Source organism: Myotis myotis, unplaced genomic scaffold, assembly GCF_014108235.1.
Source record: "Myotis myotis isolate mMyoMyo1 unplaced genomic scaffold, mMyoMyo1.p scaffold_m19_p_6, whole genome shotgun sequence".
In the NCBI taxonomy this organism is placed as follows: Eukaryota; Metazoa; Chordata; class Mammalia; order Chiroptera; family Vespertilionidae; genus Myotis; species Myotis myotis.
The window spans coordinates 80,245,085-80,269,688 of NW_023416368.1; the positions used below are offsets into that span (position 1 = coordinate 80,245,085).

Here is a 24,604-nt window from a genome sequence, read left to right on the forward strand (position 1 = left end):
GGCTGCCCTAACATCTTGCCATTCTCCCTTTGTTCACTCCAACCCCATCTGCCTTCCTTCTGACCTCAAACATTTCATTCCTACGCTAGATCTTGACATGAGCTGCTGCTGCTGCCCGGAGAGCGCCTTCCTCCATTCTTGTCTACCTCCTATGCACACTTCAGCACAGTGAAAGCAGCACCTTCTCCCATACCCAGTTTCCCCCTATTACATCTTCCATGCATAGAATACTCTTCTTACAACTAATGAACCAATCTTGATACATTTTTATTAAGCAAAGTCCACACTTAATTCAGATTCCTGGTTTTCCATCCTTTTTCTGTCCCATGATCCCACATGATTTAATTGCCACATCTCCTTAGGCTCTTGGCTATGACAGTTTTCTCACTTCCCTGATTTTTGTTCTTTTGTTAATCCTCACCCAAGGATAATCTTTCCATTGATTTTTTTTTTTTTTTTAAGAGAGTGGAAGGGAAGGAGGTGGGGAGGGGGGGAGACATCAATGTGAGACATATCGATTGGTTACCTCTTGGACTCCCCGACTGGGGCCAGGATGGAACCTGCAACCCAGGTACATGCTCTTGACTGGGAATCGAACCTGAGACCCTTTGGTGGGTGGGCAGACATTCTAACCATTGAGCCAGACCGGCTAGGACTCACTTCCATGTTTTTGATGAGTCTGAGTTTTGAGGATTGGTCAGGTATTTTGTAGCCTTTTCTTCAATTGGGATGTCTGATGTTTTTCTCAGTAGAGTTTTTTTGTTTTGTTTTTGTTTTTTTAAATATATTTTATTGATTTTTTACAGAGAGGAAGGGAGAGGGATAGAGAGTCAGAAACATCGATGAGAGAGAAGCATCGATCAGCCGCCTCTTGCACACCTCCTACTGGGGATGAGACTGCAACTCAGGTACATGCCCTTTACCGGAATCAAACCCAGGACCCTTCAGTCCGCAGGCCGACACTCTATCCACCGAGCCAAACCGGTTAGGGTAAGTGATCGGTTTTAAGACCAGATGTAAAGTGCCATTCTCATCACATCATATTCAGAGTCCATACTATCAACATGACTTATTGCTGTTGATGTTGAACTTGGTCACCTGGCACTAGATGTCAGGTTTCTCTTAAAGTTACATGTTTTTCTCTGCTTCTAAACTGTATTCTTTGGGAAGCTACTGATGCATAACCCACACTTAATGAGGAGTTGGAACATCATTTTTACTTGAAGAAAACTGACAAACAATAATTCAGACTGTGTGTCTGGCAGGCATTTTCTCAAAAAATGAACAAATCAAGCCTGTCACTTCAAGGATAGCAATTGACAGTATTAGTTGTCATGACAAAATTTGAGGTTTCAAGCAAAAAAATTAAAATTTTCAAAATCTGCTTAAGTTTCACTTTAACACTTTCCTAATGAAATTAATTAATGTGATTTTTCAAGTATTTAGTGAAATGTGTCATCTCAAAGCTCCAAACTTGGTTGACCATGTGCTTCCAAATAGTCCACACTTGATGTTACAAAATCATGCATGGGGAAAAACCCAAAGTGCAAGACAGACCAATGAATTTTAATGTAACAGTATAAAAAGCTCACTAACAGGATTTCAGATATCACATTGTAATTAATCTTTAAGAAACTACTTGTTGAGTTTTGGTGTTGCATCAAAGAATAGCCACAATTATCTGAAAACAAGTATTAAGATGCTCCTCTTTTTCAAGTATGGGATGACTGAAGCTAGGTTATCTCCTTAATATTCAACCAAAACAATGTATTGTGCCGGAAGCCGGTCCACCCTTGCTGCTTGACACAGTTGCTGCAGGGAAGAAACATCTGCACAGCTTATGTTTCAAGGGACCTGGCATATAGGGCATATGTTTGCTCCCCCTCTTAGCGCTATGTGTTTTAACCAGGACCACCTCCCCCAGAAAGGTTGTTTCCCCAGGTGAGGATATTTCCCTGGAGTTAGGGATTAACAGGACTAAGGAAGAGAATAAATCAGTAAAAACCCCTAGTGTTACAGAAATACCATGCACTACTTATGAAGAACTTGGACTGTTGGCAATAAATTTGGGACTTGTTGGGCCCACATCCCCAGGGGTCTGCCCACCAGGGAAAGCACCAAAGCCTATACCCCTGGAGACCCACCGACACAGGGCAGTCCCAGGGAAGGCAAGCAGCGAGGCTGGGAGGACATAACCTTTACTGGGTAGGATAATCTCCTTCAGTCACTTCCTTGTAGCCTATCGGTAGAGCAGTGACCTTGGAATAGCCCTTATAATGCAACAGAGATTAACCCAGACAAGATTAAAATCAACAGAACTAGATAGAGATAGGATTTTTGGCAAAAATGATTAGAAACTATGGAAATGAAACAAGAAACTGTAGGTTACCCAAAATATGGTACCATGATGTGATTATAGAGGCATGCTTATAGGATCAAATGGTATAAATACAGATGTAACAGGACAATAAAGAGAGAACCTGGCTATGCTGATCAACTGAACGCCAACTCCGTTGTCATTCCTTCTTCGCTGACTCTGTCCACACCTTTGGGAACCCCTGGACCTGCTGGGGCTGGACCCCAACATTATTGAAACAGATTTAATGCAGAAGCAGATGGGACTCCAGCTATCCTCTGTTAAGCCAAAGATTTCATCAAAGACTTACAAAAATGTTACTATTTTGTTTGGAAAATAGGTTTCCCCCCCTAAAAATAGGTTAACATATGGGTTTATCATTTTTAAATCAATTACTATTTTTAAGTTTCTCCGTTTTAATTTCTAAAGATGGTAAATATCAGTAAATATGTCCATTTTAACAAAAGTTCTTTGGGGTCCTCAATGTTTGAGTATATAGGGGTCCTGATGCCAAAAAAAGGTTGAGAACTGCTAGCCTAATGCAACCACAAAAAATAACACAATTAAAATTAGCAAATAAAATGAAAATATGGAGCAATACACACACATACACAAACACTTGTAACAGACCAATGCTCAGGTGTCATTACAGATATAATGAAGTCATCAGGCATCAGCCCCTATAAATGGAATCACTGTGAATGTAACAGCTATAAAAACACATCAATATGAAGGGGCTCTATTAGCAAGGCATCTGTAAGTGGCACTGTCATCAGTTAATTTAGAATTGGTTAAAAATTTTTGAAGTTAAACCAATGCAGTTCAAACTTCTCAATTTGTAGTCATATCCCTGGCAAAATACTAGGTACTAAAAATGTGCAAAATGGCCGTAGCTGGCTTGGCTCAGAGGATACAGTGTCGGCCTGCGGACCGAAGGGTCCCGGGTTCAATTCTGGTTAAGGGCACATACCTTGATTGCAGGCTCCTCCCCAGCCCAGGCCCTGGTTGGGGCATGTGCATGAGGCAACTAATCGTGTTTCTCTCACATCAATGTTTCTGTCTCCCCTTCTCTATTTCACTCTATAACAGTGGTTCTCAACCTGTGGGTCGCGACCCCTTTGGGGGTCGAACAACCCTTTCACAGGGATCGCCTAAGACCATCGGAAAACACATATATAATTACATATATGTGTTTTTGTGATTAATCACTATGCTTTAATTATGTTCAATTTGTAACAATGAAATTGAGGATCACAACATGAGGAACTGTATTAAAGGGTCGTGACATTAGGAAGGTTGAGAACCACTGCTCTAAAAGATCAATGGGAAAATATCCTCTGGTGAGGATTAACAAAACAAAAATGAAAGCTTTAAATAAAAATGCAAAATGAAATACAATGTATCCTGGATTGGATCCTGAAACAGGAAAGGACATTAGTGGAAAAGCCAAATAAACTGTCACCTAGTTAATTGTATCATACCAATGTTTTCAAGGTTTGACAAATGTACAGTGGTTATGCAAGAGGTTATCTAACATCTTTGCAACGCTTTTGTAGGTATGAAATTACTCAAGCATATTTTATAGTGAGGCAATGATTGAGATAATGGCAAAAAATTCTCAACAGGAATGGTCTGGTGGGACTTGAGCATGCCAAGTCCAGAGTCTAGCTGGACAAGAGAACATGTGTGGTAAGTGTGGTTATTTGTGGCTTTCCCCATTGGACCATGGACTCCATGAGCAGGGACAATTTTAGTTGTCCATGCTTATACTAACCATTATGGCAGCCCCAACACCACCAAACCATGAAAATGTAATGTTAAACTTTAATATTTCCTTGCCCTGGCTAGTGTAACTCAAGTGGTTGGTTGGGTTTCCTGCCTTGCACCAGGTTGCCAGATTGGTCATGCTGTGTGGCAAGGTGGGGCACAGCTGATCGATGTTTCTCTCCCCCGCTTGCTGTCTAAAGACCAATTTTAAGAAATCTTAAAATCAGTTCCTTGGCTACACTGACCCGAACATTTCAACCGCTGTCTAGCCACATAGAGACAGTGGCCGCTCCTCCGAATAGTTAAGACTGGTTCACCACCACACAAATTCCATTAGATAGCCCTGGTAGTCTTATATTTGAACTGACACTTCAGTGTTACATTGAACTTTTTGTATGACAGTATAACCCACAGCTCTGCAGACTGGCATAAGAAAGTCCATTCCAGCCTAAGCGAACTGAAAAGGAAGACAACAGACAAAGGCAATCACCACCATAATCAAATTTATTATTCCAATGGCACTAATACAGCTTTGAGGTGCTCATGGTGACATTGCACAAAATTTCCTGCCTTCTAGCTTGTCCAAACAGAAATGTCTACCTGCTTATTCTTTCCCCCTTTCTGGGGGAAAATCCACTGTGGGCCATTTACCCAAATAAACCTCTTAATGCGTTTTAATTCTTTTTTTTCTTTTGACATTTGAGTGTTCCTCAAAAATGGAAAGAAGTGTTGGGTGTCCCATCCCACCTCCCCCACCAGCCAAATAAGTCCCTGTAGCCAGGGCATTTCTGTTGCCTCTGAAATCTTGAAATAAATATAGAAAGAAACAGCATCAAGTGTTCATGTTGAGCGATGGCACAGAGTGGCCCCAGAACCAGCCAGGCGAGCGGCACTGTGTCTGGACAGTCTCAAGATGTTGTGGAGAATGAGGGCTTGTTGTGATTGATCATGAGCCGGTGAGGGGGGTGGCACCTGGGAGGCAGGCTGCGGGAAGGGCAACCTACAATTTGTCCAGGAAGTTGTCCAGAGCTGGGATGCCTTCCTTCAGGCCTTTGCGCTTACGTGTCTCGGCCACCACCTGGCTGGGGCGGCTGGTGTTGTCAAAGGGGTCTCCGGGCAGGATCTGCCAGTGGTCGAACACACACTGCGGAAAAGCCTGGCCACCTGTGTTGGATCTCAGGTCGGCAGTGAAGCCTGTGGGAGAAGCAGGTACAGGGCTCGCTGGGCAGTCCAGACTTGGTACACTGGTCAAATCTGAAGGTGAGGACACTCACACCAGAGAGATCAGAACTAGATAACCTGGATGGGATCAGACATTAAAACGCCTAACCCTGCTCCTCACCCAGGCTTGCTCAGAGACCACTACTGAACAAGTGAGGTAATGCTGGCCCACCTCAATCTCCAGCTGCTCACCCTGAGGGTGAGCCTGAGCTACTTCTCTGCCAGACTCCATCTTCAGATCTCACAAATTTACACACCTGAGTGACCACTTTCCCCGCCAATTCATCAATTCAGAGGTCCACAAGGAGTGGGCCACCTTCTCCTCCTACATAACCATGCTGCTCTTGCGTCCCAAATGGACAGGGGGACGGGGAGCAGTTTGCGGATTACATCCATGGCTCCCATTAGGCTGCCTCACTCTGGGCCTTGCATAAGGGGCAAGAAACAAGTCTATCCTAGATCAGCCTGGCTGTGGGACAGTGGACTGTGGGCATCTGAGAGCCACCCAGCAAGCACTTACCAAAGGACTCATTGACAGGCAGGTAGGCCTTCACAACAAACATGGGGGTGCCAGCCACCTGGGTCTCCTCAAAGACATGGCCCCGCTTCCTGTTCAGGACTCCGTAGATACCACCAACCACTTGCTCTGGACACTGTCAGGCAATAAAAGGCTACTTAGCAGTTGCTAGGTGGGAAGAGGACCAGTAGCAGCAGGACAATCAGGACTCCCTACCTGGATTTCCACAAGGTAGATGGGCTCCATGAGTCGGGGCTGGGCAGTCAGCACGCTGGCGTAGAGGCAGCGCCGGGCTGTAGGGATGATCTGGCCACCCCCTCGGTGGATAGCATCAGCATGCAGAGTTACATCATGGACATCAAAGCGCACACCTCGCATGTTCTCCTCACACAATGCCCCCTACAGAGGAAGGGGCCAAATTCACCATCAAGCTCCTGCCTCTACTGCAGTCCTCCCTGAGAGGGAAAGGCCAAGTCACACAGCTGTGCCCGTACCAGCCTCCAGGTCTGCAATCACAGAGACCTTACACCTTTTGCCCTTCTCACCCTCCCTAGCATACCCTTCTCAGGAGGTAGGACCACTTGCCCCACTTCACTAACAGAAATGAAAACAGGTAACCCCAGGGATTCCATCCCCACCAAAAGTCTGCACAGGTGAGACTGGGCCTATGCCGAAGTCCCACTGATGGACTCTGATGCCAATAATTTTTCAGCTGGATGACCAAATGGCCCCTCACCTCTTTTGTGGCCCACTGGAAGCCGGCCACTACGCTGTCCTTGATCTCGTTGAGATACTGCACACCCTTGGTGATGTCAGTAAGGATATTGGGCCCAGTGCCATCGGGCCCGAAGCACCAGATCTTGCGTGCCTCAGCCACATCCCACTCGTACTTCTCAGCCAGATATCGGGCCCGCTGCTTGAGCTCCTGGCGGGCAGACACTTCACCCTTATCAATGTCCTCAGCCAGGCCGTCCGGGAAGGGCCGCGCCTTCATATACAGTCGATTGTGCTTATTGGGAGACTTGGACAGACAGAGCACATTCGATTCTTCGCTAACTGTCTCACGATAGGAGACAACAGGATCGGATTTCTGCAAAAGGAGCATGGAAGTCAGGTCTGCAGGAGGAAGTGACCGCCCAGGAGAGGGAGAGAGGTCTCCTAATGAGACTCAGGAAACAGACGGGCAATGGGCGCAAAACTCAGAATGACTAATTTAGTAGCACAGAGCCATGCACATCTCACTTATGCATAAATACGAAGTATGCAGCTCTTCCCTTGCAGGGGGGCTACCCACTGCCAATAGGACTGGCTAAAGAATAATCTATTTTGTGAAATTCTATACAGTTATTACTTGAAAAGAAATATGCAAAATGTAGGCACTGGCCTAATCTTATTTTGACACATGGAAGATGAAAAAGCAGTTAACTGGGGGGGGGGGGGGGTGGGATTTGTATTTCTATGAGCGGAATGCCTTTTAAGGGACTTAATGAACATGGATCCAAGCTCAGTTATTTGAAAAAGTAGAGAATGAAAAATAGAGGGCCAGTAACTGGGCCTAAGGTTGGCTACTAAATGTCTATGCTCTTTAGAAGCTGTATTTGGAGATTTTGGAAAGCAGACTCCCCACACTCCAACCTCAAAGCTGTTGAGGATGTGTATGAACTGCTGGTTTCACAGGGGAAGTCACCTTATGTCCTAGGCGCGGGTGGAAAGGAGGGAATCACCAGAGCCCAGCCTGGACAAGGGCTCGGCCGTCCCTACATGCCATCCATCCCTACCCCTACCAGGGACAGCGTGCTTCACCTTGATGGGAATGCAGGCGTGGTCCTCCTCCAGGTCTTTCAGGCAGATCTCCAGATGCAGCTCACCAGCCCCAGCGATGATGTGCTCCCCTGACTCCTCAATGATGCACTGAAAGAGGCCATATGTTAATCCAACAATCAAACCCAGAGAACTACTTGGAAAACCCAAGGAACTGGGGAGTGGAGAATGGCAGGCTCCAAGCATCCCTTTCTAGTTGGAGGTTTTTAGGGACATTTTCAGAGCCCGTGGGGGGAAGCAAGGGGTCATATGAGCCTTTATTTGCTGGTTCTCCGTGTTAGCCTAAAAAGGACCCATCATCTATAGCCAGACTATAGAGATCGAAGGCCTGGGTTCCTGGACAGTAAACTGACATGAAAAAGAGCAGCAGCGCCCGACCAGCATGGCTCAGTGGTTGGTGTCAACCTATGAACCAGGAGGTCATGGTTCAACCCCGTGTGGGTGGTACAGGAGGCAGCCAATCAATGATTCTCTCTTTAAAAGAAAGGGCCACAGCTCTTTTGGGGACGGTGGAATCTCCAAACAGTTCCAATCAGAAGTCCCTTCTTATACGAGAAAGCACCCAATCTTTTCAGCTCAGACAAAACAAATTGACCCTGCAGGTGGTGGTGGTGCCTCCTGCCAGGGTATACCTACCCACCTGCACCATAGGGTCTGACTTGGCCAGCCGCTTTAAGCCCTCCACCAGCTTGGGCAGGTCAGCCGGGTTTTTGGCCTCCACAGCAACCCTGACGACAGGGCTCACGCTGAACTTCATCACCCGCATGTTGTGGGCGTGCTCGAAGGTGGTGATGGTGCCTGTTTTCACAAGGAACTGGTCCACACCCACCAAGCCCACGATGTTCCCGCAAGGCACGTCCTCAATGGGCTCCACATAACGGCCCATCATCAAGATTGTTCTGGGGGAAAGACAAAAGGTATCAATGCAACACCACTGTGGTGCCAGGTCCCGGAATGGCTGGAAGACAAAGCCTCCTTCCTTCTGGAGCCTGTGGTCACCCCTCCTGCATTGAGTGGTGGTGCCACCCCCTAGGACATCAAGCCTTGGCCCTCCACTGTAACCCAGGTGACTGTCTCAACAAAGTGCTGGCTCCTGGGTACCAAGACAGAGCACTACCTGCCATTCCTACATCCCCCATGCAGGCTCCACACACCGGACCCAGGGCTGAGGAAAGGCAGTGTGGTGTGGGCAACCCCTGTGGAGGGGGTCAACGTTCCATTTTCCCACCACCAATGCCAGGAGTAGGTTTGGGGGTAGCGCTGACGTCAGACTGACATTTCTGAGGTCAGCACCTGCTCTCTGGGTAGGTAAGAATAAACTGTGTTGCCACTGCTAGGTCAGGAACATCTGTCCCTAACTCAGGGAAGGGATTCTACCCTGAACATTAGGGGGAGTGAGCCCCCTGCTTCCTGTTGTACCTCATCCAGACAAGCCTCTCCAGGTTGAGGACAAAAGGTGGCCAGAAGGTTCAACACTACATCCTGCTGGGCACTTCACGTAAAACCCCTCTGAACTCCTCCTCCTGCAGCTTAGAGCAGGGAAGGAGGGCTGGGACCAGCCTTGGGTCACAAATGACAAGCTAAGCACTTTACCTCTGGATTGGCTTCAGGTACAGGTCCTCCTTCTTGCCTGGCGTGTAGTTAGGCCCCATGATCCTGACCTTCAGGCCGGTGGACACCAGCCCTGAGAAGACTCGACCAAAGGCATAGAACCGGCCTTTGTCAGAGGTCGGCACCATTTTGGAAATGTACATCATAAGAGGTCCTTTGGGGTCACAGCTTTTAATGCCTGAAAAAAAAATAATCCACCAAAGAAAGCACGATTCTCTTAGGGTTCAGCCTTCCAGAATCCTGAGACACTTAAGCTTGGCAATGAGCAGCCTTCTAACCACTGGCTGCTCTGGGGGCCCCCACCCAGCATTCAGGTGAACCCCACGTACCCATGGCTGCCTCATCGTCGGGGGGGCCCTCATACAGGAGCTCACAGCGGTACTTCTGAGCTGTCACGGGAGAGGGCAGATGGATGGTGATCATCTGCAGCAGGGCATCGCCAGCGGGCAACCAGCGGCGCATCACAGCCTACACAGGGTCAGGAGAGGCAATTCTGAGGAAAGCCTTCAGCATCACATGCTCACCAAGGTGGCTCAAATGCATGATTCCCTCTAGAAGAGCCATGCAAACACCTGAGGTCTTCTGTCCACCCCTGCTGGTGGCTATGCTACAGCTGGGAATGCTTCCAACAGCCAAGCCAGAGCCCACCACTGACAGGGAGTCCTGATGGAGACTCTTGGGCAGCCCCTCATGCTCACCTTCAGAAGTGGTTTGCCTTCTTTGTCCTTATCTTCACTGTCCAACTTGATGTCCAGTTTTTCAATCAATTTTGCTGTCTCCTCTTTCTTGAAATTCATGATAGCATCAAATACCTAATTGGGGATGGCAAAGTGGGTTTGGGAACATATTAGGAAGCCTGCAGTTGCTTCCAACTGAGAAGCCTAAGACCAGGCACAGAGCAGAGAGAGGCAAGGTTACAAAAACCCTCACCTTTCCACAAAGGACTTGACCCAGACAGAGCAAGTCTTGGGGACATCTCCCAACAGATCGAAAAAAGTCTATTCTGACTTACAGACCATGAACACATTTTAACTAACAAGCACTTAAACCTCAGTGGCTGGCAGAGCAAAACCCAGACCTTCCTGTCTCAGCTGACCTAACCAACCCCAGCCAGGGATGCTGATGGCCCCTATTGTGTGCCCCTGCCTATCTTGTGAGTTGTCAGGATGGAGCCCTGGGGATTTCACCCTTACTGTGGTGCCGTCTCACCCATATCCCAGCAGCCATCTTGAACCTGGCCCTGCCAGGAGCCACTAGACCCAAGGGCAGCCTGGGGATGCACATCCATCAAGCACATGCAGCAGCTCACCTTGAAGATGGGGTCCAGGATAAGCTGGCAGAATGTCCGTGGCAGCTTCTTGCCATCAGGGCTTGTGGCGGACTTGCTGAATTTACCATTGGCTGGATCAAAGTACCTGGTGAAGACCCAACCCAATTAGGCTACAGGGCCTAAATCAAGGTTAGACAGAATGACCCACAGACATGAGGTGTTCCTACCCACATCACCACCTACAAGTCCCTGCCCACCTCGCAGATTTGCTGCAGAACACCCTGCTCCTCCCTACAGCACTCACCGGTCACCCCACAGCTTCTTCATCATGTCCTCTACTTTCTTGGCCCGCTCAGCAGGCCCCAGCTGGCCCTCACCCTTGGCGGCAAATTTGGCCACATACATCTCTGCAAACTGCTTCAGGGTGAAGGCCCAACCATGGAGACCAGACCCGAAGCCAACAGTCCCGAGGACAGGGTCAATCTAAGAGAACAAGAGAAAGCTGTGAAGGGGGACAAACAGAAACCGCAGCTACCAAGTCCCTGGGTGCCATGGGCTTCAGACATCAGATTTCATCAATTGCCATCAGGTCAAAGTGAAGAAATTTTAGTCATCATGTACAGGATGCCCAACTTTGCCTTCATCCCCTCCACCACCAAGGTTAGCAGTAACAGAGGGAACTGCCCCTATCCTGCTTCGGCAGGCAGGGTACCCCCCCTTCCCCACAGCCTCCCCAAAAACTCAAGTGTTGGATGAAGTCAATACTAGAAGCATTCCAGCCCCCTTCGTCACCCCAACATTCCTAGAAAAAACAACTTTCAGGTCCTCCAAGACCAAGGGGACCAGACTTGTGGTTCCCCCAGGACAGTCCCCAGAGGGAGAGGGAGGTCACAGCCCTTTCCAGTCTGGGAAGAACACAGCCCACCCAATGGGAAGGATGGGAGGAATGCAATGGGGTGGACAGGAGCTTGTCGAGGGATCCCAACTTCAGCTGGCAGGACACTTACCATGATGTTGCCCATGGGGCCGCTCTCGCCCTCTCCATAGGTGGAGATGATGACATTGACGTTCTCCACAATGCGCTGGAAAGTCTGATAGAGCTCCTCAGGCTCCAGCTGCAGCTCAAGCAGAGCCCGGTCCATCTTGTTCATCATCAGCACAGGCTTGATGCGCTCTGCAATGGCCTGCCTCAGCACTGTCTCTGTCTGCACACACACGCCTGGGGGTGGACACAGATTTTTTGTCAGCCAGAGAAGGGACACCCCCAAGTTCCCAGGCAGGATGAGGAAACCGCATGCTTACCAGATACACAGTCCACTACCACCAAGGCACCATCGGTGACACGGAGGGCAGCTGTCACCTCTGAGGAAAAGTCCACGTGCCCAGGAGAGTCAATGAGATTGATAAGGAAACCAGAACCATCCTTGCTCTGCTTGATGAAGTTCAAGTCATTCTCTGAGAGCTCGTAGAAGAGGGAGATGGCCCTAAGGAGATTGGGACAGGTTGGATGGACGAAAGGCACACTTGTCCCGTTCTATAGCTCTTCACTGTCCTCCCGAAAGCCGCAGAGGTCAGCCTGGGTTCCTGCCCAAGCGCAGTCAGGACAAATAATCCCTAAGCAAGACCCACCGCCCTGAGTGGACACTGCACCACCTTCTCCACTGCATTACTCATCCCTAGAGACAGACTTCAAATTTCCCACGAAAGAGCCCTTGCCCACCTCCCTAGTATCAGCTACAAAGGGAAGAGCCCACCTGTCCAGTCCCCAGCATGGGTCCTCCCAAGCTCAGCACACCTGATTCCAAACAGCAACTACGTGACCAGGCAAGACCCAGAAACCCAGAAGACTACCTTTCACCCATCCCTGTGCCCTTCAGCCCCAGCTGAAATGGTCCCAGAGCAGATAAACAGAGAAGCTCACAAACTCCCAACTGAAAACAAACAGCAATTTCAGTCACTTTGCTTTGGGTTCTCACCCCACTGACATCCGGGGTCAGGAATGTGACATTGGAGGGGGCACTCCCAGACATTGCCAAAAGGTCCTTCCTCCCTGGGGTGGGGAATCACTGGGTTAAGCCCCTCTTCCTCTGCAAGTCCCAATACCCCTCCCATCACTGTCTCTCCCTGGCTGCAAAGCTTCCTCTCTCACTATACTGAACTCATCGAGTCTCACCATTCAAAAACCCAGACTCCTTCCCAGAGGCCTCTCAGGAAAGGGACTGTGTCTGAGGTCTGTCCCCACACCAGGCTCCAGCCGAGTCCCTCCCCTCCCCAGTCCAAAGAGCACCAGGCTTGCTCACGTTGACTTGATGGTGATGCAACGCTCCTGCTCATCCTTCCGGGTGTCAGTGAAGCGGGTCTCCCCAGCCCGGGCGGAGGCGATGATCCCGGCCTTACACACCAGGGAGTCCGTCAGCGTGGACTTGCCATGGTCCACGTGAGCGATCACAGACATGTTCCGTATGTTGGCCTTCTTGTCCATGATGGCCCGGATCTGATCTACTGTGAAGTTCACCTAGGCCGGGGGAAGGGGGAGGCTCAGGCTTGGCACCATGGCCAGGGGTGGGCTGGTCCTGGAACAACCCCAACTCCCACCCGAACTCCCCCGTCTCTGCCGATACCCCTTTAGAAATGCCACTTGTCCCATTTCTGAGAACCCAGATTTCTAGCTGTCACTCAACCCAGAATCTGGGGCTGGGGCTAATGACAACCAATTTCCGGTAGATGGGGTGACGTGTGTGTGTCCAGTTAAAAAACATGGACGGTATAAAGCTACCCCAAACCCTCCCCCCTAGTGCCACTGGGATTTCTCATGCTTTACCCAACTCAACAGGTTCTGTAAAACCCAAGGTCACCCTTCCGCCTGGGGCAAGACGGGCCCTCCACCCCTTAAGGTCCCTAAATATGCCACCCACCCCCCATCTGGGGAGAAGCTGGCGCACTGCAAGCCTCCACCTCGTGGCTCCGGAGTCGGCTTCACAATTGGGCGATACAGTGAGAAGCCAGGCCGACGTTAGAAAAAGGCCTTTGGGGTTTGGCTTTCTGGGCTTTGCCGTTTCCCTGTTCCCGACACAAAGTCGAACTTAAACCCCCGATCGGTGGGTTACATAAGGCGGCTCCCCCTCTCTCCGCTGCCTCGGCGGCGCCCGCCATTACAGCGTCTGCCACATCATCAACACCCAACCCCGCCTCCGCCCCAGCCCCAGCCCGGCCCGGGGTCCCGTGAGACGGCGGCGCCCTCGGAAGCGAGCAGCACGGCGCAGACATGGCGGCCGCCGCTTTCCCAACCCCAGGCCCGCCAACCCGGCCACCGCCATGTCTCCTTCCTGTCCAACCCGCCCCAGCACTCCAGACCCGGCAGAGCCGGCCCCGCAGAGGCCCCGCCACCGTTCTAGGCCCCCAGCCAGACGGTATTGCTTACCATGGTGGCGGATGGCGGTGGATTCTCCCAGGTAGATCCGAGAGAAGGGAATCGCGCCGAAGATGCGGCGACGAGGGCGGAAGAGAACGCTGACGTCAACACCCGGCCTTTTATAGGCGAACGCCGGTTGGGCTGATCATCTGACTGCGCTGCGGAGGCGGGGCGAAGAGACGTCGCGCGCACGCGCGTGGAGGTGCGCTCCCAGGTAACCCTTTAGGCGCGGGTGGAGGTGCCTTGGGATAACGCATCTGCGTTCTGCATCTGGATTTCCCTGGGGTCGGCCCCTTAGCTGGAGGCACCCCTCTGAGATGCAATACTCAGGCTCATAAAGCTAAAAGTGCCGTTTTAGCTGAGAATATTAATCATAGCTTGCAAAATGCCAAACATATTAAAAAGCACGATACAGTCCTGGCTGGGTATCTTAGTTGGTTAGAACATGGAGGGGATACACCAAGGTTGCAGGTTCCATCTCTGGTCAGTGCACATACAAGAAGCAACCAACGAATGCATAAATAAGTGCAACAACAAATCAATGCTCTCTCTCTCTCTCTCTCTCTCTCTCTCTCTCTCTCTCTAAAATCAATCAATAAAAATTTAAAATTAAGCCCTAGCTTAATTTTGGCTCAATGGATAGAACGTTGGCCTGTGGACTGAAAGGTCCCAGGTTCGACTCCGGCCAAGGGCACATGCCTGGGTTGCGGGCTTGATCCCCAGTTGGGGGTGTGCAGGAGGCAGCCAATCAATGATTCTCTCTTACCATTGATGTTTCTATCTCTTTCTCCCTCTCCTTTTCTCTCTAAAATCAATAAAATATATTTTTAAAAAATTTTTAAGTTAAGAAAGCACATTACAATAGATTGTACCAAAGGCAATTTTCTGGTTTTGATATTATGTAAAATGATACCACTGGGAGACAATGGGGAAAGAGTACTTAGAATCTCTCTGTACTACTTTTGAAACTACCTGTCTATAATTATTTCAAATAAAAGTGTTTTTTTTTAATCAGGTGCTCATCACTCATTTACACAAAAACAGATTGAGTGTCCACCATGTATCAGGCATTGCTATTGGTGCATATATATCTATGCTATAGATGGATATACCAGTGAACAAATCATCACTTTATGTGTTCTTATACTAGTTACTCGAATTTCTCTGTGCCTCGGTTTCCTCACCTGCACAACGGGGGTATGAACAGTAAGCAGTGCTCCCTTTTGTGGAGAGTAAAATTAACTAAATACACATAAAGGGATTAACTAAATACATGTAAAGGGATTAACACCGTGCCTGACTCAGTTCTCAATACATATCAGCTATTTCAATTAGCTAGCATTGCTATTACGACATTTAAGGTCCTTGCCAGGTAGCTCAATTGGTTGGAGTATAGTCCTGATACTCTAAGGTTTTGGGTTTGATCTCCAGTCAAGGCACATGCAAGAAGTGGCCAATGAATGCATAAATAAGTGGAACAATAAATCAATGTTTTTCTCTCTCCCTTCCTCTCTCTCTAAAAAATCAATAAATAAAATTTTAAAACAAGACATTTAATTCAGGGACTGTTTTACCAAGTCTCAGGACCAGGGTAAGCGCTTCCTTTCCTGGGCAACCTCACTCTCCATTTCGCTTCCTCTCCAGGGGGCGGTGCAAGAAGACTGTTTTTCATTTGTCCTCATCTAACCCTACGGAATGGTTGTATTTTAGATCATTGGCTCCAGGGAACAAATTGGCATTCAATTTCGTTATCTTTATTCTTTGTAAAGAGCCCCGCTCAATGCCTGGTACACAGTAGGCACTCAGTATTTCTTACATCGATGAATGATATTTTCACTAGCGCAAGTAAACCCCTTTCGGTGAATCTTCCTTTAAATGCACTCTGTCAAAAGGAGAGGACTGCAGTGGTTTTCCTGAGCTGGGAAAAAGGGGAGACATGCGTCAGCAAAAAAAAGATGTAAAAGCAAGTCTGGATTCTATAAAAAAAACACAAAACCTATGCACTCCTCCTACTCCCCCACCCTCCGCAAATGCATTGCACATTTTGCTTGGTAAAGTGATGTCCCAACCCTGATTTCATTTAAGCAAAGATTGCTATCTCCATCCTGCATTTAACCCAGGGTGAAACCGAGGCAGGCAGGAGCTGCTCAATAAATAACTATATTTTGAGGCTCAAAGCTGCAGAGGGGAGTGGCAGGCAGCAGATGTCAATTCCATCTGCTCAAGCCGGGGTCTTTAAACACCTACACCTGTGTTCCTGACAGGTTTTACGATATTTTTACAAGGCAAGTGATTGTGCCATTTGACCAGTTTTCAGCAATAGGTGTCCAGTTTCCCATTCTCAATAAATGTATGTTTAATCTTAAAAAAAGTTTTACATCTTTAAATGCACTGAGCACCTACTGTATGTACTGGGCTCCGTATTAGGCACTTCGCAGCACTTCCTTGCAAATTGGGGCATGTCAAAGAAGGAAAACAAAGGTTTCCTTTAAGAGGACGGAGCATTTGCTCTTGAATGAATAAATAGATTGCTTATTGAGAACATTTAATTAATATAAGTTGCAGAAGCGGGGGAAAGTTTAGGGGGAACAGATAAATGTAAGTCTCTCCCCCCACCCCCAAACACACTGTTACCCTTCATGGACAGGTGTTCAGGCCCATAGCTGCAGAGAAGGGGCCTAATGTTGGCTGGGGACCTCTCTCCCCACCGCCATCCTCAGCCCCACATTTAGCAAAAGCCTGAGGAGGCACGGGGCTTCAGGAGTGAGCAAAAGTAACCACAGCCTCCTTCAGGGTCTGCAGTAATAAATACAGGAGGGGACGCAGGGGCGGGGGCGGGGGCGGGGCGCGGAGCGGAGGGAGGAAAAACCACGCGAAAGAAGTGACCTCTGCAGGGAGACTCCACTACGCATGTGCTTCCTGCGGTGCACGGAGGGCTCAGAAGTGGCCATAGCGGCCCCTGCTGACCAGAGGCAGTTACTGCAAACCCCTTGGATTATTAGATGCTGCCCCTACCCTTCAGTGGTTCTCAACCTTGGCTGCACATTAGAATCACCTGGGAATCTTTTTAAAATCCTGATTTCTGGGCCTCATCCTCCAGAAATTCTTTTTCTTTGTTACTAATGTTGTGGTTTCACCCCATAACAAAGAAACAGAATGTCCGGAGGATAAGGCCCAGAAATCAGGATTTTAAAAAGATTCCCAGGTGATTCTAATGAGCAGCCAACATTGAGAACTGCTTTAAATCAATTACTGTAATTCACTTAATCCTCCCCACACAGTGGGGCTTTGGAGGGGTTATTTATGTAGGAGCAAACTGGGGCTCAGAGAAGTTTAGTTCTCTGCTCAAGGTCACCCAGCTAGTAAGAGCCAGAAACCAGTGACTCAAAAAGGCATGGTTTAGAGGTATATACACATAATGGAATATTATTCAACCTTGAAAAGGAGAAATTCCAAAATACAACATGGATGAACTTTGACATTACGCTGAATGAAATAAGTCAGTCACAATGATACTGTTGTAATTTAACCTAGTTATGAATAATGAAAAGAGCAAAGGGAAAACCAAATGGTATAGGCATGCCATTTGGGTGGCTTTGCCAGGAAGCTACAGTTTAGATGCATGCCCAGGAAAGTCCGGGTGAAATAGGAAAGGCACTTTCCTGTCAGTCACACGTGGGAACAGGTCATTGACCAGGGTAGGCATGGCCACTGCAAGCATGAGAAGATTTAAGATATTTCATTTCCGCGCTAGCCGTGTCAGCCTGCGGACTCAAAGGTCCTGGGTTTGATTCCAGTCAAGGGCACATGCCCAGGTTGCAGGCTCCATCCCCAGCGGGGGGCGTGCAGGAGGCAGCCAACCAATGATCCTCTCTCATCATTGATGTTTCTATCTCCCTCTCCCTTCCTCTCTGAAATAAATAAAATTATCATAAAAATAAAAAATAAAAGATATTTAATCTCCTAAACAAAGGAGTTCACTCTCTCGGTTTGCTCTTGCCTCTTGCACTCCCGGCCGTGGGACTCCATGCTCCTGCTCTCCTGCGTTTCCCCGCAGGGCCACAGCCACGTGGGCCCACACACAATGGACTAATGGACTGCACCTAGCCCGATACTAAACTGGACCTAGCTCCACCATCGAACAGAATCTTTGGACACTGGCTTTGCATTTAGCTCTACTGAATCCCCAGCTGCACATCTTCCACGACTGGATTAAGGGAAATGGGACTTTGGAAACCCAAGGATGTAATTCCATGCAAATAAAGCTTTCTACCACATATGCTCTCATCGGGGCCTCCGGAAATGCTTATTCCAGTGGTACCCCTCGAGCGCCACTCCCACTAGCAACAGAAAAAGACCATCCATGCTTTTCTCCAATAACAACATAAGGACAAATACTGTGTGATCCCACCTATAAGAGGTCCCTAGAGGAGTCAAATTCAGAGACAGAAAGCAGAATGGTGGGTGCCAGGGGCTGGGGGAAGAAAAATGGGCAAGTTAGTCTTTCATGGGGACAAGTTTCAGTTTGGTAAGATGAGAAACTTCTGCAGATGGTTGCACGAAAATGTGCATGTGCTTAATAAACTAAAACTGTACAATTAAAATGGTAAATTGTACATGCCCTCACCCTCCTACTGCCTGTGCATGTGCTCAGGGGTGGGAATGGCCGGGGAGAGACCGGGAATAGGGGGAAAAGGAGACAGGTGATACTTTAAACAATACAGAATTTAAACTAAAAAAATAAAATAAAAGGTAAACTGTATGTTATATATATTTCACCACAATAAAAAGGTGTGGTTTAATCAGGGAGCAGCTCTGCCTCATTACTATTTTCCAGACGTGTTTCTGATTTGGTTGACCCAAGCCAGACATCCTGAATTTAAATTCTAGTTCTGCCCTCAGTGGCTGTGTGACCATGGGCAAATTACACAACCTTTCTGAACCTCAGATTCTGCATATAAAATATTCAAGAGAAAACCGCAAGCCCAAAATGGCGCCACTCACACTAAAAACCCATGATGCCAGGCTCTCCCTCCCAGAAGCACACCCAGTGCCTTTCCCTTCCCTTCCACTCCGCCTCTCCCAAACTCCCAGGCCTGTTACTATCAGCTTCCTCATTCCCAAGATCCAAGGGCCCTTCCTTTATATCTTGTTTCCTAAGCCCATTTCTTCTAGGAATTACTTTTTCTACCTCTGTAATGTACCCAATAAATGATCTCTTACAGTAAAAAGTCTATATATATCAAAGGCTAAGCGACCATCCAACCGTCTGACCGGTAGCTATGATGCACACTGACCACCAGGGGGGCAGACATCAACGCAGGAGCTGCCGAGCTGCAGTGACTTGGCAGTGGCGGTTCTCAGGTGACACACCCCGGAACCAGAGAGGAGGGAGCCCAATTCCAGGGTGTGTCACCCAAGAACCACCCTCTCACAATCTGGGACCCCCCCCCCCCCGGGGGATGTCAGAGAGCCAGTTTTGGCCCGATCCTCGCAGGCCAGGCAGAGGGACCCCACCTGCCAGAGGGACCCCGTTTACTCCACACGTCCTTTGAGCTGCTGCTCTGCCCCAGGTGCGGCTGGCCAGGAGGGACTGTGGAAGGTTGGCTCCAGGGTGTGTCCAGCCCTTCTCACCAAGTCCCGCCCTCCAGTCACCTTCTAATTTATTTCCTTTCAATGTGCACGAATCTGTGCACCAGGGCACTAGTAAATAAATAAAAGCCCATGATGCCAAACCTGATCTAATAGAGTTTCAGTTTCTCCCAGAAATGTAATCTTAATCAACCAGTGTGGAATTTTCTGGTAGTCTGGCCCTCTCCATCCCCCATAGAAAGAGAAGGCAGTATCTGCATGGTAAAAATGCTCCCCCTTCTCTTCCCCAAAGATGTCCCAGCCCCAAAACAACCCTCCCTTTTCTTTTGTCAATATCCATCCCTTGCTCCACCCTTCTTCCTATAGACTACTAGACTCTAGTCTAGTCTAGTAAAGTGCAAACTCAACCTCAGATGTTTTTCTTGGTTTGTGTATCACTGATAGAAAATAACCTTTCAAAAAAGAAAAGTAGCCGAGACCGGTTTGGCTCAGTGGATAAAGCGTCGGCCTGCGGACTGAAAGGTCCCAGGTTTGATTCCGGTCAAGGGCATATACCTGGGTTGCGCGCACATCCCCCGTAGGAGATGTGCAGGAGGCAGCTGATCGATGTTTCTCTCTCATCGATGTTTCTAACTCTCTATCTCTCTCCCTTCCTCTCTGTAAAAAATCAATAAAATATACTAAAAAAAAAAAAAAGAAAAGTAAGTACAGAGTATTCATGAAAGTTAGTTATTATTTAATCATTGGTGCATTGTAAATTACTATCATCTTCAGGATCAGTGATATTGTATGATTTTGTTCACTTAACAAAAACATTTTCCCCCCCTAGTTGGTTTGGCTTAGTGGATAGGCAGGGGTGGGCAAACTTTTTGACTCGAGGGCCACAATGGGTTCTTAAACTGGACTCAGAAGAAGGAGCTGTGGCCGTGTTTCCCGACATTGCCATGTTAACACTGCTGCTGGTGAAGGAGCGGAGGGGAGAGCAAGACAACCCTCCGCTCTTTCGGCTCCGCAGGCCGGATAGAACAGCCGAACAGGCCGGATCCGGCCCGCGGGCCGTAGTTTGCCCATGGCTGGACTAGAGCCTATTTTGTACATCACCCTTGGAGCACTCTTTTACTTGCTAAATGGGATGCTACCTTATTAATGAATCACTTAATAGAGCCAATTAAATCTTCAAATTTACTCAGTTGCCTTTTACTTGTTATTTATTTTTGAATTTTACTTTGTTGTTGATGTTTTATTTTGTGTTTTTTGTTTGTTTGTTTGTTTGTTTTTGTTAATCCTCACCCAAGGATATTTTTCCACTGATTATTTTAGGGAGAGTGGAAGAGAGAGGGAAAGACAGAGCGAAGCATCCATGTGAGAGAAACACATCAATTGGTTGCCTCCTGCACGAGCCCCCACGAGGACCCCGGCCCGGGAGGAGCCTGCGACCAAGGTACCTGCCCTTGACCAGAATCAAACTCGGGACCCTTTGGTCCCCAGGCCGACACTCTATCCGCTGAGCCAAACTGGCTAGGGCTGGATTTTACTTTTTAAACAAAAACATTGAACAATACTTTCCCCTGTGCATAGGGGAACATATGAGTAGAGATCCCAATAATAAAAAAAAAAAGACCCTGATACACCCTGCTGTGAACCCTGCCTTACATCAGTGGATTACACCTGGGAATGATTCTTCCACCAGGAGACACGAGGTGATATCTGGGGAAATCTGTGGCTGTCACAATGGGGGTACTCCTGGCATGGAGGAGTGTGTGGAGACCAAGGATGCTGTGCGGATAGTCCATGGTGCCCGCCACCCCACCCCGCCACTCAGAATGACCCTGCCCTGAGTGTCCATGCCTGGAGTATTAGAGGAACAGGAAGGAAGCCCCTATGGCTGCAGGAGTGGTGGAGAGTAAGTGAGGACTTGTGGGTCTCTGGGAGGACTTGGGCTTTTGCCCCAGGGAGGCGGGAGCCTGTAGGACTCTGGTTAGAGAAGGGGTGGGACCTGACTCATGTGCTCATGGACGCCCTCTATTGGCCATTTATAGATAGTCTCTTGGGGGCCAGGGCGGAGGGAACTGTGCTGATCCAGTCTGGAGATGATGGGAGCTGGACCCAAGTGGCCCTCATGGAGGGGGTCAGAAGTGGGCTGATTTACGATAGACTTGGACAACGGAACAGATAGTTTTGGCTGACGTGTTGAGTGTGAAGAATGAGAATCCAGACTGACCTCAAGATTTTGGCCCAATAAAATCGAAGGACAGAGCTTCCATTTGCTGAGAAAGTGGAAAGAGCAGGCAGCAGGTTCAGTGGGGAAGATGGAAAGCTCAGCATGCGCATGGTGTGTGTGTGAGAAATGATGAGATCCCACATGCATGTGCAAGGGTAGGTGGACATGGAGTCCAGAGCTGAGAGGAGGCTGGGGCTTTGAGGGTCGATTTCTCAGTCATGCTGGGATTGCAGGAAGTAGGACACATGTTGCCAGATTCCATTTATATGAAATGTGCAGAACAGGCAAATCCATAGAGACAGAGAGTAGATTTGTGGTTGCCAAGGGCTGGGGAGGTGTTTAGGGAGTTACAACGGGGCCTTGACTTATGAGTTTAATTCCTTCCGAGACCGAGCTCGTTAAGGAGCTTGTTAAGGAGCTCATTAACTCAAATTACTCTATCAACTCAATGCAAAAAATTGGCCGAGAGACAGCTGGTATCTCAAAAACTCGATAGTCGGGACACTCGTAAGTCAAGGCCCCACTGTACTGCTAAGGGGAATGGCATTTCTTTTGGGGGTGATAGAAATGTTTTAAAATTAGCATGTGGTAATATCAACACTCTTTACCTGATTGTACACTTAAAACCAACCTCTTGACTCCATCCATTTCTTTCCATCCCCTCTGCCCTGTGCCCCTCCCCCTGATCCAGGACCCCATCATCACTTGCCTGGGTCACACAAGTTAAATTTATGCTTCTACCTGGCTGAGCCACTGTGCCCAGATATTTGGTCAAACATTATACTGGCCCAGGCTGGGTGGCTCAGTTGGTTGGAGCTACATCCCGTACACCGAAAGGTTTCAGATTTGATTCCGGTCAGGGCACATGCCTAGATTGTGAGTGCGATCACCAGTCAGGGTGTGTAGGTGAGGCAACCAATCAATGTCACTCTCTCACATTGATGTTTCTCTCTCCCTTTCTTTCCTCTCTCTCTCTAAAATCAATAAAAACATATCCTCGGGTGAGCATTAAAAAAAATTATACTGAATGTATCTATGAAGGTGTTTTTGGATGATACTGATATTTAAATTGGTTAAGTAAAATAGGTTGTCCTACCTAATATGGGTGGGCCTCATATAATCAGTTAAAGGTCTCAATAGAGCCCTAACCGGTTTGGCTCAGTGGATAGAGCATCAGCCTGTGGACGCCAGGGTCCCAGGATCGATTCCAGTCAAGGGCATGTACCTTGGTTGTGGGCACATATCCAGTAGGGAGTGTGCAGGAGGCAGCTGATCGACGTTTCTCTCTCATCGATGTTTCTAACTATCTACCTCTCTGTAAAAAAAACAATAAAATATATATATTTCATAAAAGGGCTCAATAGAACAAAAAACTGACTCTTATAGCAAGAAGGAATTCTGCCAGCAGATGGCCTTCTGATTTGAACTGCAACTCCAGTTGTTCCCTGGGTTTACATATTCAGGTGAATATATATATATATATATATATATATATATATATATATATATATATATATATATTTATATAATTGATTTCAGAGAGGACAGGAGAGGGAGAGATAGAAACATCAATTATGAGAATCATTGATCGGCTGCCTTCTGCACGCCCCCACTGGAGACCAAGGCCCTCAGCCAGGGCATGTGCCCTGACCAGGTATCAAACTGTGACCTCCTGATTCATAGGTTGATGCTCAACCACTGACCTACACCGGCTGGACAGGTGCATATCTTTTTTTTTTTTTTTAATAAATTTTTTAAAAATATATTTTATTGATTTTTTTACAGAGAGAAAGGGAGAGAGATAGAGAGTTAGAAACATCGATGAGAGAGAAACATCGATCAGCTGCCTTCTGCACATCTCCTACTGGGGATGTGCCCGCAACCCAGGTACATGCCCTTGACCGGAATCGAACCTGGGACCTTTCAGTCCGCAGGCTGACACTCTATCCACTGAGCCAAACCGGTTTAGGCAAGGTGCATATCTTTTTATGCACCCGTTCGAGGTGACCTTGGTAAGTCACTTAACCACTCAAGACCTCAGTTTTCTCGTATGTAAATTGGAACCAAGGCTGTGAAGGTGAAATAACATGTTAAGTGCTTAAAACAGGGCTTGCCAGTTAGTATTAGGTAGTATTATTATTATTTTTTTAAAATATATTTTATTGATTTTTTTACAGAGAGGAAGGGAGAGAGATAGAGAGTTAGAAACATGGATGGGAGAGAAACATCGATCAGCCGCCTCCGGCACATCTCCCACTGGGGATGTGCCCGCAGCCCAGGTACATGCCCTTGACCGGAATCGAGCCTGGGACCCCTCAGTCCGCAGGCCGACGCTCCATCCACTGAGCCAAACCGGTTTCGGCTTAGGTAGTATTATTATTAACATCATCATAATTGTTATTTCCTTGGGAAGTGGAATTGGTGGGTTAAAGGTTGACATCTTTTTCCCAAAAGTCAACCCAGCCATTTTTTACACCGGCGCCTTTAAATATTCTCTGCTTCTCTTTCTCAGAGAAAAACTAATCACCTGGAACATGTAGAAGTCTGAGCTCCGCTGCCCGTGGGCAGTGGGGAGCCACAGAGAGCTCTAGAGCAGGTCTAGGTTCCCCTTCCTGCAGATTCCAAAGGATTGCTGTGGATGGGGAGGCGGCACGGGCGTGGGAGGGAGCGTCGCCCGCAGGGGTAAAGGGTGCAAGGGTTCCAGTGAATTGGGGCGTTGGTCCCGCATTTCTCCACCTGCGGCCAGCCAGTGGGTGCAGAGCCCGCTCCCTCTTGGCCCGGCCAGGACCCGGATGTGCAACGTGCGGGGCTAGCGG

General features: G+C 48.2%; 1 protein-coding gene and 1 non-coding gene across 2 annotated transcripts; both read right to left on the reverse strand.

Moving 5' to 3' along the window:
- Window positions 1–4,609: 4,609 nt before the first annotated feature.
- Window positions 4,610–14,190, reverse strand: EEF2 (eukaryotic translation elongation factor 2). The gene is made up of 15 exons (XM_036312452.1): window positions 13,985–14,190; window positions 12,864–13,078; window positions 11,866–12,047; window positions 11,571–11,782; window positions 10,868–11,046; window positions 10,603–10,708; window positions 9,992–10,105; window positions 9,623–9,761; window positions 9,276–9,471; window positions 8,323–8,581; window positions 7,665–7,772; window positions 6,598–6,951; window positions 6,078–6,260; window positions 5,865–5,997; window positions 4,610–5,317 (listed from the first exon to the last, which is right to left on the reverse strand). Exons 1-15 carry the CDS (start codon window positions 13,985–13,987, stop codon window positions 5,124–5,126), a joined length of 2,577 nt encoding a protein of 858 aa, XP_036168345.1. The 5' UTR covers window positions 13,988–14,190; the 3' UTR covers window positions 4,610–5,123.
- LOC118659497 lies at window positions 11,120–11,184 on the reverse strand. Its single transcript, XR_004968607.1, has one exon. It is a non-coding gene; the product is annotated as a small nucleolar RNA SNORD37 (small nucleolar RNA).
- Window positions 14,191–24,604: the final 10,414 nt, after the last annotated feature.